This window comes from Glycine soja, chromosome 2, assembly GCF_004193775.1.
Source record: "Glycine soja cultivar W05 chromosome 2, ASM419377v2, whole genome shotgun sequence".
NCBI classification, from domain to species: domain Eukaryota; kingdom Viridiplantae; phylum Streptophyta; class Magnoliopsida; order Fabales; family Fabaceae; genus Glycine; species Glycine soja.
This window is the reverse complement of record NC_041003.1, coordinates 9,836,849-9,850,402: the sequence shown is the minus strand read 5'-3', so window position 1 is coordinate 9,850,402 and position 13,554 is coordinate 9,836,849. Positions and strand designations below refer to the sequence as shown.

The following is a 13,554-nucleotide window of genomic DNA, read 5'->3' as shown; positions in this document are numbered from 1 at the left end:
TAAATTTAAGTTTTGTCTATATAGTTATATAAAATATTTTGAATTTTTTTTACTAATAATAATCTTATCCGATTCGAATATGATTATCTCATATAGATAATATCATTAATCTATGAAAAAAAATAAGTAAATGTGAATGTGGGTCTTTCTTTTATTTTTCGTTTTTAACCTTTTGGTAACATCATATCATACGTGAAACTTTTTAATAGGATAATACTAATAATATATACACCTTCAGACAAGGATTCCTAGCTGTCGGTGGAGAGGGTGAGCATCCTATGACATATACCCGTTGGGATTTTTTCTGATAACTTATTATCTGCCTATTATTTTACTTTCACCTTCAAGTTCCATTGGTGGCTAGTTGAAGTTTCAAGGCCAGTAGTAACCTTCCAATGCTTTTTTAAGTCTTGTTTGTGCTAAATTCTGTCAGGTATGAGCTGTTGTAGCAATTTTCACTCGCAACTCCTCTTATTAGTGTACTTGTTTTTCTAGCTTTTGTCTTTACTTCCGTTTCATTTGTTGTCACTATCTTGATAATTTTTCAGTGGTTCTCGATGGTTCATTTGAGTATCTGATAGTGAAGGATGCAAGGGATATAGAAAGATAGAGTCTTAGTGTAGTGTTTTTCCGTGTTAGACAGTTCATCAGCTACATGAATCATGTGATACTTCTTAAGCATAAGGCATAAGCTTTAAATGTTCTTTTTTTCATATGAGTGATTATAGGTTACAGAAGGTCTGAAATCTAAAAAGCTGTGTTTCACTTGAAATGCACCATACTAATCAATGTAGCCAAATTTGATGAAGAAACATGGATGCGTGAAAACATGTATGTAATATTGGTCCCTGGAATTCGATAATTAAAGGGTGAAAATGAGTATGAAGTTATAGTCAATTATAGTTAATTCAATTATTCGTGCTCCCCCTTGCATAGAGTTTTAGGATTTTTCAGTTCAATGTTTGTGTTGCAGTATTTACATTTTCATGATTTTTTTTATCCATGTTTGATAGTTCAGCATTGTTAGCTAAGTTTGAATTTTAACCAAAAAGCTAGTTTCCATAAAGGATGAGCTAGATAAATGCTTCAGTAAAACTATTAATAGTGGGGTGGCTTATCTTCAAATTATAAATGGGTGGAATGGACCCTAAAATGCGTCATTATGTTACCGAATCCATATTTCTTTAAATATTAATTAGGTTTAGTCTTTTGTTTTTTTATGTTGCACTGAAATTCTTTAGGACCAAATAGAGAAATAATGTAGGGGGAAAAAATTCTTCTTATAGTTATCGTCCAATAGCAGCAAGTTTTCTAAATTTCTCTCTTGGTTCTTGAATAGTACCTGAAATCATGAACCACAAGCCATGGCTTTGGAGGAAAAAATCTATGGAGAAAACAATCCTTGCAGTTGGCAAAGTTGTCAGTTCTTCTAAAACCATTGAAGAAGAGGTACTCAAAAACTTTACCTTAATCATTTTTATGTTGCTGTTTGTTTCCTCATTTGGTTATCTATCCTCTTGTTTTGCCAAAGTTTTGATATATAAAAATCTAGCAAATACTAGAGAACTGAATTCATAGAAGAAATGCTCGATCTGATTATAATACTGACAGTACTATATTTTTTTCAGGCACACAAACTTCCAACAAATAAAGAAACTGGATTGGAAAGATCATCAAAAAGTCTAAATGAGAAGTTGGCAACAGTCCTACTTGATTCTCATTCTGGAGATGACCCTTTAGCAAAACAAGCCCAAAAGCCCCAACAGGAAATTAGAGGTATCTTAATGTTACATTTCCTTTCAACTTTTCCCACTATCATGGTGCTTCTTTGATGATTCCTTTTTGAAAAAAGCTAGTAACAACTCTCTTAACACACGATTTTTAAACACACTCCTTACTATTTGTTGATATTCATTGGAAATCACAAAATTTTGAAGGTCTCACTTTTTATTTAATAAGTTTCACTCATGATTTGTAGTTCCTAATAAATTTTAGTCAATAATAGAGAGTGCGTTAGAAGGAGCGCAGTAGAGTGTGTTGCTATCACTCCTATTTTCTCTTTCAATACATGTTTTCTGCTCAAACATACAATTTGGTTTTGATCTTACTAAATTTCTGATAAAAATCTAGGCAATGACAAGACAAAACAGGAAGTAGAATCTGTTGAAGACTTAGAAGAAGAAGCATCTGCTGAGACTGTTACTCCAGCAGATGCAACATTGGAGGAACCTTTGCAGCCACCAAGCAGTGTTCAAGTCGAACAAGAGCAAAAGTTGAGTGGTGCCACTGCAAAGATATCAACAGAGCATGAAAAGATTCAGAGAGATTTGGAAGAGAAGTTGAGGGAAACAAGTAAAAGGCTAGATGACTTAACTGCTGAGAATACACATATTGCTAATGCATTGCTAACCAAAGAGAAATCAATTGGGGATCTGGTTAAATGTAAACAAGAAGCAGATGCCGAGTTTAGTACATTGATGGCTAGATTAGACACCACAGAAAAGGAAAATTCTTTCCTAAGATACGAGTTTCACGTGCTGGAGAAGGAACTTGAGATCCGGAAGGAGGAGATGGACTATAGCCGTCAGTATGCAGATGTCTCACATAAACAGTACCTTGAGAGTTCTCAGAAAGCCTCAAAGTTAGAGGCCGAGTGTCAGAGACTACGTCTTTTGCTGCAGAAAAGATCACCTGGTTCTGCTGGTTTGGGGAATATGAAGAATGAAGTTGGAGTGGCGAGAATAAGAAAGTCAAATCCTTCCAGAGAATTGATGTACAAAAACAATGATGCCAGAAACTCTAGTAATGTGTCTGAGAAAAGTTTCGGCTTAATGACCAAACGCTTGCAAGATCTGGATGAGGAGAACAAGGCTCTCAAAAGAATTTTAACCACAAAAAACTCTGAACTAGAATATTCAAGACTTATGTACGCTGAAACAGCTTCCAGATTATCACAGGCTGAGATTCTGCTTAGAAAGATTTCTGAAAATCAGAGGTCCATGGAGCTGGTTAGGTGTTATCCCACATCAAATGAACTTCCTTTGATGTCAAATTATGATATTTATAGTGATGATGAGGCTATCTCTTCTGGATCCTGGGCTAATGCTCTTATGTCGGAACTCGAACATTTAAGAACTTCAGAGGCTAAAATTCATAAAAGCAGCAGAGCCACTGAAGTTTCAGACATTAGTTTCTTGGATGATTTTGCCGAGATGGAAAAAGGAGCTATAGTTTCTATTGATACGCCTAAAAGGGGATACTTCTCTGATGTAAGTGGTAGGGAGCTAGTGTCAGTTAAACAAGATCATCTTGGCATTAGTGAGAGGAAACAGGAGATCCAATTCAAACATACAACAACAGAAAAATCATTTGACTGGCTTCAGATTGTTTTGAATGCAATGTCGAAGGAGAAACACATATCGAAGCGAAGTCTTCACGAACTGTTTGATGACATAAAAATTGCTTTGGATTGTGTAAATCATCCAACTGCTTGTAAATCTGATACCGAAGCAGAAAGCAAACAACACTTCAATTCTAATTTGAGAAAGTCAGTCCACAGAATTGTCAACCTCATTGAAGGAATTGCTCCAAAGTCATTTATGTGCAACAATTGTCCAGATTGCTTGGAGGAGATTAAGCATTCAGACATATCGCAATCACCAACACCCAAAGACTATTTTGTTCATGTTTTCCAATGGAAGGTTTCAGACTTAAATCCTCTCCTGCACCAACTTGTTCACACCTGCAAAGATCTGTTAACAGGGAAAGCTTATTTTGAAAATTTTATCGAGGAAGTGGCATTTGCTTTGGACTGGAGCATTAATAACAGTGTCACCTCCACAAATGCTGCCATTGCAAGGGATAAGATCAAGAAGCAATTCAGCAGTCATTTATCACAAAATCAAAGTAAAACAGATGTTGAAGATAAACAGTCTTCTCGCTTGCCCTCATTTGCATATCCTGACGAACAGTGTGAACTCTTCAACACACAGAATGATCAGTGTGATCTCCTTGAAGAGATTAGAAAACTAAAATATGATTTGAGGAGCACAAAAACTGCGAAGAAAGACTTGGAAGAAAAGCTGCTGTCAGTAACTGATGAGAGTCAGAACTTAGCAAAACAATGTCAAGAAGCACAAAATAACATCAAAGGTTTAGAATCAGAAATCGAGGCACTGAAAGAATCCAAAGCAACACTAGAAGATCAGATTGAGAAACAGAAGATTATAAATGAAGATCTTGATACACAACTTACAATAGCTCAGACCAAATTAAATGACATCTTTCAAAAGTTTTCGTCCTTAGAAGTTGAATTAGAGGATAAAAAGAACTCCTGTGAGGATTTAGAAGCAACATGTCTAGAACTTCAACTCCAGCTGGAAAGGTAATGATTTGTATTCCCTTTCCCTTTTATGGTTTCTACTTTCTATTCTTACTGCAATTTTCTGTTGCCATGCACAATGAATCTGATTTCGAGAACATGAAAAAAAAATCTTTTCAGCATTGCAAAGAAGGAATCTCCAACATATGGCAAATACGAAGTAGAAAAGATATATCAAACTGTAAGTAGTTCACATCCTATTTAATTAGAGATATATGTTTATAACACTGATATCTTAAACTCTTCTTATTGACTTTGGTAAGTCTTCTGTATGTTGCAAGGTGTTATATATATATATATATATATATATATATATATATATATATATATTTGTGCATTACCATTAATCAATTGTACTTCTATTTTCTTTTGAATTAAACATTTAATGAATCTTAACTAAACAAAAAATTATATATAATGTTCAGGGCTGGGAGATCACAACAGCTTCATCAAAGTTGGCAGAGTGCCAAGAAACCATCCTAAACCTTAGGAAACAACTCAAGGCACTTGCTTCATCTAATGAAGTAGCAATTTTTGACAAGGTTGTCTCCACAACTAATACTATGGCCAATCCAACTCAGAAGAAGAACTTGATCAAACGATCCTCTCTACGCAATCAAATGCAAGCAGAGGATGAAGCTAAAGGAGGGATGCATAAGTCTGTCCAAACTGAAGAAACTAAAAGCGATAAAGATGTGCAGAGGCCACCCCTTCTTCAATCTGAAACCGAAAAATCTCTGCCAAGTCCCAAAAGTCTCACTTCGGAGCAACATGATAGAAGCAAAACCACAGGCTCTTTGGCAATTGTGCCAGGTAAGAAGCAAATAGGCTTTGGTTTTCTGAGGAAGCTGCTGTCGAGACGAAAGAAAGGAAGGGGTAAGGGAACTAAGTTGTTAGCCAAAGCATGAATAAGAATGATCTTGGAGAGAATGCGAAGACATGCTTCTGGTGTAACATGCTTTTGTCTTTTATTAGATTAGATTCTGGTGGAACTTGTTTTTATCTTGTATTGGAGATGATTGAGGTTGGAGTTGAGACACAGAGTGAAAGAGAGGTTTGGTGCTGTAAATATAGCTGGTGTAAATAAGTTCATTGGCATTTGAGATTAAGCTGTGCTGATTTATGTTACGGTTGTTGTTTGCATTTGTTTTAAGAAGCTATTGTTTTATTTTTCAAAAAACACTGAAATAATCACTATAACTTTTTAAAACAAAGCTTATAATTATAAAAAAAAATGGAAAAAAACCCACAATCAAAGGCATGACAAACGAACAAATCATTACATAATGGTTAGCCAATGTTAGCTAATGAAGAGTTAATTTTAGAGAAATTATTTGAGAGAGCTTCTATAAGTTAATTAATAGTTAGCTAATCAAAAACTAATTTTAACTTATGAAGAAGTTCATTTCATTTTTCTTCTTATTTTCTTCTTTTATAAGTGATTTTAAAGAAACTTATCAAAATAGACTCATGAGGAAATGAAAAAGCCTTTAGCATCTCAAATAATAACAGTAATTTATTTATTCTCGATTATTTTCTCAAATTCATTCTAGGTTTACTCGTTCCAAATAATATAGTTAATAAAAAAAATAATGAATTAAAATTTAATAAAAGAATGAAACTTGTAGAACTTTAAGTCTAATTTGATGACCTACACTTCAAAAGAGAAAAGTCAGTTTTTTTTAGCTCAAAATGTCTACCTTATAATTTGCACACATAAAATTGACAAAATATGCTTGCCAGTTATGTCTGGAGGTTACAAGAACTTCAACTTTCATACTAACATGATGTCAGATGCTTAGGGTTGATTCACCAAAAATATATGCTTAGGGTTGGATACATTTTGATAATTCTTCAGTCACGCCTGCTAAGTAAAAAGGACCTCGAGTGGGTAAATGAGTACTGAGAATGTTTTTCCATTCTATCGCTTTAGAAGAAGAAAAAAAATTGAAGACTATGTATGTGGCCAGAGTAAGTTGCGGAAGTGCACCTAATTAGGGCATCTCCATTGTTATGTTTGACAACCTAATTTAAGCCACATTAAAATCTTAAACAACTCAAATAATCAAATAATTTTTCTTCAGTGGTTAACAAGTTGATTAACTCACAAATATTTCATTTCTCTTAATATTAAGTTAGGCTAACTCATAAACAACTCTCCAATTTCGGAGACTCAGAATCACATATTAACACACAAAAACAATCTTTTTTTGTTAAGCAATTTTCTCCATTATAGATGCTCTTATAAGACTATTTATAACCTTAAGCACAATTACTCCGTCCATCCCTTAATATAATTATGAATCAATTGAATTCATAATCCAAATGATATTAAAACATCGTTTTCTCATTATTTTGAAATTAATTAATACCTTATTACACTACTTTATTATAAAGTATAACATTAAATTTAAAATATACACAAATTTTTACTATTGAATTACTTATAAACAAATGGTTGAGTTGTCAGAAATCTCATTTGAACATCAACATATATATTACTCTACTATAGTGTAACCGTTTGTTTGATAAAATTTTAAAAGCTACATCTATTCAAGTACCCCCCTGTTTCATTAAGCCTGATCTAAGAGACCAATAAACCATCGATCCATGGAATTGGCATCATCTAACTAATTCGATAATCACCTTCAACCTTTAGAAGACAATGATCACAGAAAACCTATAACAACCCAACCGAAACTAATATTAATCTCAAATAAGCACTCTTCTAAATTCAACCTACTAAAAGAACAAAATTGTCAAGCCAATGCCAAAACAAAGAACATGTGCAAAACTTATTACATAAATCAATTATAATCCATAGCCCTACGCCCCTAGAATGCCTTAGCACATCCAATATTTAAAGTGTGTTAATTTGGCCTAACACTTATAAAAAATCCCAATTCCACAAGCACTAAATCGCGCTTAATTCCAACATTCCCAGAACAATTCCAGCAAGCACAAGCAAAAAGCCATGACATTAAAACTAGAATTTATAATAATGATAATAACTTCATACCTTCATTGTACCTAAACAAAAAAAGTTGAATTAAAACAACATCAAATCCAACAATTATAAAAAAGCGACCAAAATTATAAAACTACCAAAAACCACCAGCAACGAAAGTATTCATTTTTTCCACAGCATAAAACATGAACCGAAACCAAAAGCCAAAAACACGAAAACACCACCACCATTCTTCTTCAACGGTAAGACTTCTGGAACCTCGCACGTGCGCCACGCCCACCAAACTTCTTGGGCTCGCAGCGCCTGGGATCCGCAACGAGCAAGGTGCGATCGTACCTCACGAGAATGTCCTTGATCTCCTTCTTACTCTGTTCGTCGACATACTTCTGGTAGAACGCGACGAGCGCCTTGGCGATGCTCTGGCGGATGGCGTAGATCTGGGAGGTGTGGCCGCCACCCTTGACGCGGATGCGCATGTCGACGCCGGCGAAGCGGCTCTTACCCAACAGGAGGATAGGCTCGAAGGCCTTGAAGCGGAGGATCTCCGGCTCCACGAGCTCAATGGGGCAGCCGTTGATCTTGATGAGACCGCGCCCGCGCTTGCAGTAGGTCACGGCCACGGCGGTCTTCTTGCGACCGAAGCACTGCACCTGCTCCAGCGCTGCTTGCCCGTGCTGCGGCTGCGACTGCGGCTGAGGCTGCGCCATTGTTGGTTCGTTGTGTTGCTCTGTGAATTGGAAAACCCTAATTCTGTGCGGTGAGGGAAGTGAAGTTGGGGGAAGGAGGGAGCTTATATATGTATTAGGGTTTTTGGAGGGTTGTGGAATGGACCTTCTGTTGTAGTGTAATGTGACATGGGCCTGTCCTAAGATATCACAAAAACGAGGTAATTATTTTCCGCACTCCCACTTTTGCATCATGCACCTCTCTATTGCATTACCGGAATGCAATAAGAGGTATAAGTTGTAATAGTGGAAGTATATGATACAATAGCACAAAAACAAAATACTTGATAGTTGTTACATTTGGGCTTAAATTTGTCTCTGATCTCTTCTTTTGAGGATTTGATATTGGTATTCTCATTTATGATTTAAACCTCCCAAACTTTTTGCTGATAGTATTTTACTAAAATACACTTTTAATCATTTATGTTTTATGGTCTTTTATCTTTTTAAAAGTTTAATTTAGTTCATTAAGTTTTTAAACAGATCAGAATTGTCATTTTGAAATAGTGATTGTTTATTTATTTATTTTGGGACACGATTTTAAATCTATTTTTATAGATTTGAGACATGAAACTTGTCTCATTAGATTTATGTATATAAAAAATATAGAAATTTTTTTAACCATAAAGGGTCATTAAACCATGGTGAAATTTGTGTGAAAACTAATCCCACAAGCAAACAAAAAATTAAAATATCTTATGTCAATTTTTTTAAATTATTTGTGAGACTCATTTTTTATGTAATTTTTATCATATTTATGACTTTTGTTGGTTTGAGTATCATTTGAATTCCATAATTTTCATGTAAACAAATTTAAGATGATAAGTTTCACATCTTAAATTAGTAAAAAAACAAAATTTAAAATTATGTTCCAAAACAACAACAAAAAACAGTTTCAAAATAGTCATTTTGACTCACTTTGAAAATATTAAAAATTAAGTTAAATTTTTCAAAAGATAAAAGATTAAAGTGAATATAAGAAAACCATAAAGTACTAGGTATTTTAGTTGTATTTTTTGACAAAAATGTCTCCCACTGAAACATACTTTTGTTTATTAAATGCACGTAAAAGAAACATGTTTTTGTTGAATATGGATGAAATATACAATGGAACCAAAATCTCATTATGTATTTGGTTTTGAAACATTAAAAAAAATGTTTTCACTGTGAAAGAGAGGTGTGAAATGACACTACCTCCTTTTCTTTTGAACTGTCAGATTCTTGAAATATTTTTTTATATTTACCTATTATTTAGTTCAAGATAATATTGATTACTTTTTTATTAATTATATTTCTTAACTTTTTGGCTAATTTTTTTATTAATTTATATTGTGAAGTAGAAATGAAAAAGGATAAAATAGGAAAACCCATAAATGTTTTATTAGGATAAAAAAAATTATTACATTTCTTGATTTTTTTTTCCGTTAAAAACCTTTAAAAACATAAAAAGGAATGAAGGAAATAATACACAATAAAAATAAAAAGAGTTTTTCATTGTGTAATAAACCTAAATACATAACGAAATAAGTTTTTACTTTTAACAAATTCAAATACACAACCCGTAACTTATTTTATTGTGTGACAAACTCAAATATACAAGGGAAACAAGTTTCTATTTTATAACAAATCTACAATGAAGAACCAACCTAGGAAATGTTTCCTACTTCAATTTCTTAGCATTGATATAGAAAGAGGATGTTTTTTTCAAATTCTACTTTCTAGATTAGATTTGTTTCAACTAATTCTAGTCGTTTTCTAACTTGTTTTTTTGTCATGACTAATCTATTATGTTGATATACTTCAAAAAAATAAATTATAGATCCAACTTTCTAAATTAAGAATACTCAATGAAGACTTGCAAAAGTGATAATATTGGATATAGGGATTAATTAAATTATTGTGATTAATCTTTCGTAACAATAGTTAGATAAAATGATTCAATTAAAAATAAATATAATTTTAATTACCTAATTGAAAAGAAAAATAATTCGTGAACCTAATTAAAAATTATAGAATAATTCAGGAACCCACTAATACCATAAATATATCCACAAAGAGCTATTTATAATAATAGATATATTTAATTTTAACATATTTTTATATTATAAAATGTATTTTTCTCATATTGAAACCAACTCAAGCAGCACACAAGTATCATCTATTTTGTACATATGATTAATATAGCTAATTAAAGTAAATCAATATAAGTGCTGACTGTGCAGTTGGTGGTATTTGGTAGAGTTGTAGTTATACCAAAAAGCCAAAAAAATGTGAAGAAGGAGAACTTGAAAATTAAAATGTGAATAGGTAGGAATGTGCTTAGCAGGTAGGAAAGAAAGAGTACTTTCTAGATTAGATTTTTCTTGAACGGATTGTGCCAAGACTTTGAAGTTCTCCAAAATCCCATCAAAATCACTATGTGAGTGACTTTCATATTTATTCCACGCTTGAATCAATTGTTGGCAGTCATTCTCCACCACAATTGCTTTAAAGGATAAGTCATCATAAAAAATAGTAGTTAAATCATAAATATCAAACACCTAACTCAACCTGGGCGACTTGAATTATTTCTAACACATTTTCTCATACCAAATCCTGGACGGACTTCAGAATATCAGCCGTAGTAATTAATATTGACATAATAGAAGTGAATCACTCAAGTACCCAAACTCTAAAAAAAGATCATTATTTATGATCCAAGACCATACATATTGATAAAAAGAACTATTATTGATTTGATGAATAGACAAATCAAGAAATCGTCATAACTATAGTAAACAATAAAATACTAGGAAAAGCCCGCATACGGCAAAGATATTTAGTTGCTGCATAAAAAGTAGAAGTCTCACTCCTATTAACATAGGAACTGAAAATGGAATAAAAGGTATGATCCATGAATATTGATGTGTATATTCATGAATTACCATCTTAGAATGCATAATATGAGAGATCTAACTCAACCTCAAAAATTAGTTTAAGGAATAAGGGTTGTCCCTCACTTATATATTCTAATGTTGGATTATTTTTAATCAATGTGAAACTTAGATTATTTCCAACACTAATATTTCATTTAAACATATAATTTTTAAACATTGGGCTTCATCCACCCTTCAATTCCCCTCAATTCCATCCTCCCGGTAAATCACACGTATATATCCTCTTTCTAATAAACCAAGGTTAACACTTAATTGGGCTTCACAATAAACCAAGTTGTGGGAAGTAAATCATATAAGAAAAAAAGTCATTTGCATATAATTAATTGTCCACCGTTTTCCACATGAATAATAGAGAAAAGAAAAGTACAAACACAAATATTTTGAAGAAAAAAAAAATAAAAGGAAAATATCGATTGCTTTTAAATGCATTAGCAGGTGCCACTCAATGATGACCAATCATCACTAGGGTGCAGAAGAAGCAACGGTGGTCTTGGTCCACGATTGTGTGATTATCAGAAAATCAGAATCACTTGATCCGACGGCATATAGTGATTCCATCACCAACCGGGAGCATGCAAATCTCGATCCTGGGGTCCACAGCGAGTGCCTTGTTGAGCTCGAGCACGAAGTCCCTGTAGTATCTAACGTACTTCCTGAGAGGAGCATCTGGGGGTGCCACCACAGAGCCGTTCCATAGGGTGTTGTCGTACCCGATCACTCCCCCAACTTTGACAAGCTCTATCAACCTCTTGTGGTAGTTGAGGTAGTTGTCCTTGTCTGCGTCCACAAAGATGAAGTCATAGCTCCCATGGTTCTTCTCCTGCATTTCACCACACGCAATCGCTACCCAATTACCCTCTTTTTACTCCTCTAAATTGATTATTTTTTATTGAGTGATGGAAAAACTTGCATTTTTTTTACCTTGAATTCAAGAAATGTTTTTTTAGTCTTTCATGACTGATTTTTTATGATTTGATGCACAATATATGATGATTTTTTTACCATAAAAAAGACTAAAAAAACATTTCGTAAATTCAAAAGTTTGAAAATATAAATTTTAAAGTAAATGATTAAAAAAAGACAGATCTTAAATTTGAGACATTAAAAATATTTTTCTTTTTCCATTGGGACATTGAGAGATAGAAAAACTTACATCTTTAACCATTTCATCAAGAACTGGGAGAGCAGGACCTTCTCTGAATTCAATTTTGTGGTCAACACCAGCTTTCTTAATTACTGGCAAACCCAATTCATAATTCTCCCTGTTAATATCCATGGCCAAGATCTGCACCAAGTACAAGCAACAACTCAAATTTTTACACAATTTTTTGTTTAACACATGATGCCAAAATAGGACACTCTTTCCCAAAATTGGATGTAATTATTAATTAATAAATACCCACTTGACTATAATTGCATAGAAAATGGTTGTCAGAAAATTTTGATTTTATAGAGAGAAAAAAAAAGCTTTATTCTTTGGGGGTGCTAAGCTCTGCTTTTAATACCTTTCCATCTTCAGGAAGAGCGAGAGCGGTGGCAAGAAGTGAATATCCAGTGTAGACACCAATTTCCATGGTGTTCTTGGCATTGATGAGCTTAAGGAGCATGTTCAAGAATTGCCCTTCGTCTGCAGAGGTTGTCATGATGTTCCTGTTGTTTGTTTTCAACAAAAAAAATCAGTAACCATGAGCAGAGAAACCAAACGAAGCATATAAATAGGAGTCAAAATGTCAATTGAAAAATGAAATAATTATATATATACCATGGGTGTTTTGCTGTCAACTCTCTCAGTTCTTTCATGGATTCAGGTTCTCTTGGGTAGACACTGGTCTCCAGAATATACTAAACACAACATAACCATTTTATCAAACACCCCCCCGAAAAAAAACGATTTTTGTTTTCAACATAACTATTATATAAAATAAAATAAAAACCAAAAGAAAAAAAGATTTTTTTTTTCTTTTTTAACAAAGGAATGTAATTGGGGTGGTACCTGGTAAAGAGCATCACTCTGGAGAAGGCTCTTGTGGCCAACCTCTTGGTGCCTTCCAGCTTCAGTTGTCTGGTTTTGGTTTTGTTCTGCCATTGCTATAATAATCCTTTGTGCGTTTTGTTTCCTTTCCTTTTCTTCTCCCTTTTGAAAGAGTTGATAATTGGAGCTTGATGAAGTGGGGGGATGTAGGAGAGTGATTGATATAAGGAAGGAAAAGGCCGGTTCGAACCGGTGTGATGTTTGGTTGGACCGGTTGGCGTCCGGTCCGGGGTTGGCGAGGTTTGTCTTATAGTAATGCTTGTGCATTGAGCAGCATGGTTTAGGCATTTAGGCTCCACAGATCCATATGCTCTTGTTTGCTTCATTTGTTGGTAAGGGATTTTCTGCATTTATCGAAATAGGCTATGACATCATTTTAATGAATTATGACATTTTAAATGGAACATAAATGTTTAAGATTTCCTGCAGGAGTGCAGGAAATATAGTTAATTATTCGGCCACTCAATTAATTATTAATTTATTATGCCATACTCATTTATTTTAAACAAATG

At 33.6% G+C, this 13,554-nt stretch overlaps 3 protein-coding genes across 4 annotated transcripts; 1 reads left to right on the top strand and 2 right to left on the bottom strand.

Moving 5' to 3' along the window:
- Positions 1-244: 244 nt before the first annotated feature.
- On the top strand, positions 245-5,524 carry LOC114386194 (filament-like plant protein 7). 2 transcript variants are annotated; one of them, XM_028346181.1, is made up of 6 exons: positions 245-433; positions 1,340-1,449; positions 1,629-1,776; positions 2,131-4,384; positions 4,502-4,562; positions 4,807-5,524. In XM_028346181.1, the coding sequence occupies exons 2-6, from the start codon at positions 1,351-1,353 to the stop codon at positions 5,287-5,289; spliced, it is 3,045 nt and encodes a 1,014-aa protein (XP_028201982.1). In that variant the 5' UTR covers positions 245-433; positions 1,340-1,350; the 3' UTR covers positions 5,290-5,524. The 2 variants fall into 2 exon arrangements, with proteins under 2 accessions (XP_028201982.1, XP_028201979.1); XM_028346178.1 differs by lacking the exon at positions 245-433 and adding an exon at positions 507-831.
- A 1,828-nt stretch (positions 5,525-7,352) lies between these two features.
- On the bottom strand, positions 7,353-8,132 carry LOC114386185 (40S ribosomal protein S16-like). The gene has a single exon (XM_028346174.1). It carries the CDS (start codon positions 8,054-8,056, stop codon positions 7,586-7,588), a length of 471 nt encoding a protein of 156 aa, XP_028201975.1. The 5' UTR covers positions 8,057-8,132; the 3' UTR covers positions 7,353-7,585.
- A 3,169-nt stretch (positions 8,133-11,301) lies between these two features.
- On the bottom strand, positions 11,302-13,278 carry LOC114386181 (caffeoyl-CoA O-methyltransferase-like). The gene is made up of 5 exons (XM_028346171.1): positions 13,004-13,278; positions 12,773-12,852; positions 12,516-12,660; positions 12,164-12,295; positions 11,302-11,830 (listed from the first exon to the last, which is right to left on the bottom strand). The coding sequence occupies exons 1-5, from the start codon at positions 13,094-13,096 to the stop codon at positions 11,537-11,539; spliced, it is 744 nt and encodes a 247-aa protein (XP_028201972.1). The 5' UTR covers positions 13,097-13,278; the 3' UTR covers positions 11,302-11,536.
- Between the last annotated feature and the right edge of the window lie 276 nt (positions 13,279-13,554).

Bases quoted from the DNA above. Each gene is read 5' to 3' on its own strand.
- LOC114386185 (XM_028346174.1), bottom strand. From the start codon at position 8,056: ATGGCGCAGCCTCAGCCGCAGTCGCAGCCGCAGCACGGGCAAGCAGCG.
- LOC114386181 (XM_028346171.1), bottom strand. From the start codon at position 13,096: ATGGCAGAACAAAACCAAAACCAGACAACTGAAGCTGGAAGGCACCAA. The intron at 12,661-12,772 runs GTATATATATAA...AACAAACAACAG, and splicing joins TTGACAGCAAAACACCCATG to GAACATCATGACAACCTCTG. The intron at 12,296-12,515 runs GTATTAAAAGCA...TACTTGGTGCAG, and splicing joins CTCTTCCTGAAGATGGAAAG to ATCTTGGCCATGGATATTAA.
- LOC114386194 (XM_028346178.1), top strand. From the start codon at position 804: ATGAAGAAACATGGATGCGTGAAAACAT. The intron at 1,450-1,628 runs GTACTCAAAAAC...TATTTTTTTCAG, and splicing joins CTAAAACCATTGAAGAAGAG to GCACACAAACTTCCAACAAA. The intron at 4,385-4,501 runs GTAATGATTTGT...AAATCTTTTCAG, and splicing joins CTTCAACTCCAGCTGGAAAG to CATTGCAAAGAAGGAATCTC.